General features: G+C 44.9%; 1 protein-coding gene across 1 annotated transcript; it reads left to right on the top strand.

Annotated features, from left to right (window-relative positions):
- Positions 1-2,537: 2,537 nt before the first annotated feature.
- Positions 2,538-3,360, top strand: LOC116863826 (interferon alpha-1/2-like; the record flags this gene model as incomplete). Its single annotated transcript, XM_032851158.1, has 2 exons — positions 2,538-2,607; positions 2,739-3,360. Coding segments are annotated over exons 1-2 (692 nt in total), but the record flags the coding sequence as incomplete, so codon positions are not given.
- Positions 3,361-3,555: the final 195 nt, after the last annotated feature.

The raw sequence follows: 3,555 nt of genomic DNA, 5'->3' as shown, positions 1-3,555 counted from the left end.
CTCTCCTCAGAGCCGAGTACATGTGGATTGAATGAAAGGAAAATGAGGTGGCTGCTCTTGTAGAGCTGAGGGCCTCATGGGGACCCAAGAGTTGGTCGTGTGGGATCCTCTGGCCGAGGCAGACACATTCCTGACTTGCAATAACTCAGTACAGCCTTCATTCCCCCCGTCTGCCAGAGCTGCTCGTCCCCAGTGTTTCTGCATCAAATTTGCTGACGTACACTCTGCCATTTTCTCAGCGGACAGGCCACCCTTTCACTTTGGTCACGTTCAGACAGAACAGTTGTCTTCCCCCCTCCCCCACACAGAGCTGCCATGTTTTGCTTTCGAGGACAGTTGACATGAGACATCAGAATAACTGATGTCTTAAAAATGAAAGAGAAACCTGGGGCAGCCCCTTGCCCCTCCTCTTCCTTCCCTCTGTGTGATCCTCACGATGACGTAGAACATGATCAGAACCAACAAGTGAGAGCCTGTCCAGTAAAGCATGTAGAAATATTAAGTTATTCAAATACTCTTTGTTGTTGTTACTTGGGTTGAAAATGCAACACCTTGAATAAGGAAAGGCAACAAGGAAGTGTGACACCCTGACAACATCGCCTGGGCCTCACCCCCCCTGCATTCTGAGCACCAGACAGATGGCCAGACGAAGCTGCCTACTTGAAACACACAGTCTGAATGAGCTAGTGAAAGTCATCAGTTTCTGTGCTAGAAGTTTCTCCTGAGAGACCCAGTCAGTGAATTCCCTGTGCTCGGCTCAGAAATTTTGGACGTAACAAGTGTTCGCTAGTTTCAGGAAAATTTGAACCATGGGGGATCCTGGGTGGCTCAGTTGGTTGAGGATCTGATTCTTACTCTAACTTTGGGGCTTGATGTCAGACTGTGATTTCAACCCTACGTTGGGCTGACTTTAAAAAAAATGTGGGTGGATCTTACTTTAAAACAATGGGAAAAAAAAAAGAAAATTAGGAGCTGTGATGGCACAATAAATGTATTCCCTTATTCAAGGTGAAAGGATTATAATCGGTCTTTTCTCTACTTGGAGAAAACAAACGTTCACCCTCAGCATCTAGGGGCTGTTGACACCTTTGATACCTGGTCCGGAGAGGAGGAGGTCAGCACTGAGAGGGTCCCAGACACAAACACTCCAGGGACAAAGGCAAGGGCAAGGATCTAGGGGCAGTGAGTGCTTTCCTAACAGGAAAAGACCCCCTGCACAGTAGGGGAATCTAGAGTACTCAGGACATGACCAGCTGTCCTCAGAGGTGAGCCCAGGTGGCGGACACTCAGTCACTGCAGAGGAAAGAGTTTAGTAGAGGTGATTAACTACCTTGTCAGGGAGGTGCTGCTGGGAAAATCCAGTCATCTGGAATTAGAATCTTGACACCTCCTCTTCCCAAACAAGAACAAGGCTTCCTCCTTGGGGCACTTGTAATGCCTTGGAGCGCTCTAGCAAAACCGTGTCATTTATTATCATTCACTGGTTTTAGTGGATATTACATAAGGAACAATGGCACAGAATTCTTGGAGGACACAAACTCTCTGCAAGGTCAGTGTGACAAATCTCGGAATAACAAGAATCCCTTAGGATTGGAGGAGTTTCGCTCCATCATTTCCTGGGTCTCAGAGTCTTACCTGGACAGGTGATCTTTCTTACTTGTGAGCTGCCAGTGGTGTCTTGTGGCCATTGCTGATGTTTGAGGCCTGTTGTGATGCAGGCTTTGAAAATGAAAACACAAATACATTAAATTTTATGATTTAGCTCTACAAAACTCATTCAACACCTCAGTAGTTATCTAGTGTTGAACAGAAAAAAATTTGACAATACCTCCCAGAGTACGTAGTAGCAAGTGAAGATAAAGATGATGCTGTCGTGGTGCTTTGGTGCCTCAGTCAGTTGGACAGCTGCTTTCCACTCCGGTCATGACCTCAGGGTGCTGGGATGGAGCCTCGCATCAGGCTCCCTGCTCGTTGGGAGCCTGCTTCTCCCTCATTGTCTGCCTGGTGCTCTGCCTACTTGTACTCTCTCTGTATCTATCTCTCTGTCAAATAAATGAATAAAAACCTTAAAAAAATGATTTTTTCATATGAGGCCAGGTTCAAATTCAGTACACTAAAAAAAAACACATGTTAAGTAAATAATTCCAGTTTTCACTTACATTTAGCAATCTGGATTGATTGGAAATATTCAGGTACATTGAAATCATTATGTCCTTTTAGAAATTGTTAATTTGCATATGTACTCCATATACTACACTGTATACATGTAAAGAAATTATAAGTCACTCATCGAGTTTACTTATATACATAAGCATCAATAGCTTTAAAATATAACTATTAGCTTAAAATTTTTAGTCATCCTGGAACCTGATTTGGATAAACATTTCCCTTTTTTTTTTATCTTAAAGCACAGAAAAAAATACAATATATAATGATATATACTGTGTCCCCCTGCTATTAAGTTTTCTTGGACGTTTCAATTAAAAACCATCCAAAAAGATTCTGGAGGCAAGGATAATACTTAAAGAAAACAATACATGGTTGAAAAATCCATGCTCCAAACCCAAGTAGAAAGTGTAGAAAGGAAAGCAAAAAGAGAAGTAGAAAGTGAGGGACACAATCAGAAATTGAAAACTCCTATGTCCCCTACTTAAGCCACAGGCACAAGAGATGTTCAGAGAAGCTAGAGCCACAGGTCCCAGATGTGCCAACCCCAGTCAGGCCAACAGCATCTGCAGGATATCCCACGGCCCTGCCCAGCTGCTTCTTGGTGGTCCTGGTGGTGCTCAGCTGCCTCTCTCTTATCTCCCTGGGATGTGACCTGCCTCAGGAACACGGACTGATGCATTGGAGGGCCTTGATGCTCCTGCGACACATGAGGACACTGTCTGCTAGCTCCTGTGACAAGTACGCAAACGACTGTTTCCCCCAGGAGGTGTTTGACGGCAAGAAGCTGCAGAAGGCTCAAGCCCTCTCTGTCGTCCATGTGACAAACCAGAAGACTTTCCACCTCTTCTGCACAGAGGCCTCACCTGCTCCCTGGAACACGACCCTCCTGGAGGAGTTGTGCTCGGGACTTTCTGAGCAGCTGGGCCACCTGGAAGCCTGTCCCCTGCAGGAGGTGAGGGTGGGAGAGACGCCCCTCGTGAATGGGGACTCCATCCTGAGGAACTACTTCCAGAGAATCTCTCTCTATCTGCAAGAGAAGCAATACAGCCCTTGTGCCTGGGAGATGGTCCGAGCAGAGATCATGAAACCCTTGTATGCATCAACAGCCTTTATAAGAGATCGAGGAGCAGGAAGTGACACCCCTTTCAATATGGAAATGATTCTCTCTGAAGAATACTATCACACTCCCAGGTGTGTGTAGTGTCAAGGACTCTCAATTCTTTTGTCATCATGACGTGAACTGAATCAATTTGTCACATGTGTTCAGGAGTATTAGGCAACTTAAAGTCAACGTTACAAGCACCTGTTGCTTTCAGATGACCATGCTGATCTGCCTATTTAACTATTTATTTATTTCACTATTTGTAAGATTTAAGTTATTTTTTT

Source organism: Lontra canadensis, unplaced genomic scaffold, assembly GCF_010015895.1.
Source record: "Lontra canadensis isolate GAN:19392208 unplaced genomic scaffold, GSC_riverotter_1.0 scaffold3497, whole genome shotgun sequence".
Taxonomy (NCBI): Eukaryota; Metazoa; Chordata; class Mammalia; order Carnivora; family Mustelidae; genus Lontra; species Lontra canadensis.
This window is presented reverse-complemented; position numbering and strand designations above follow the sequence as displayed.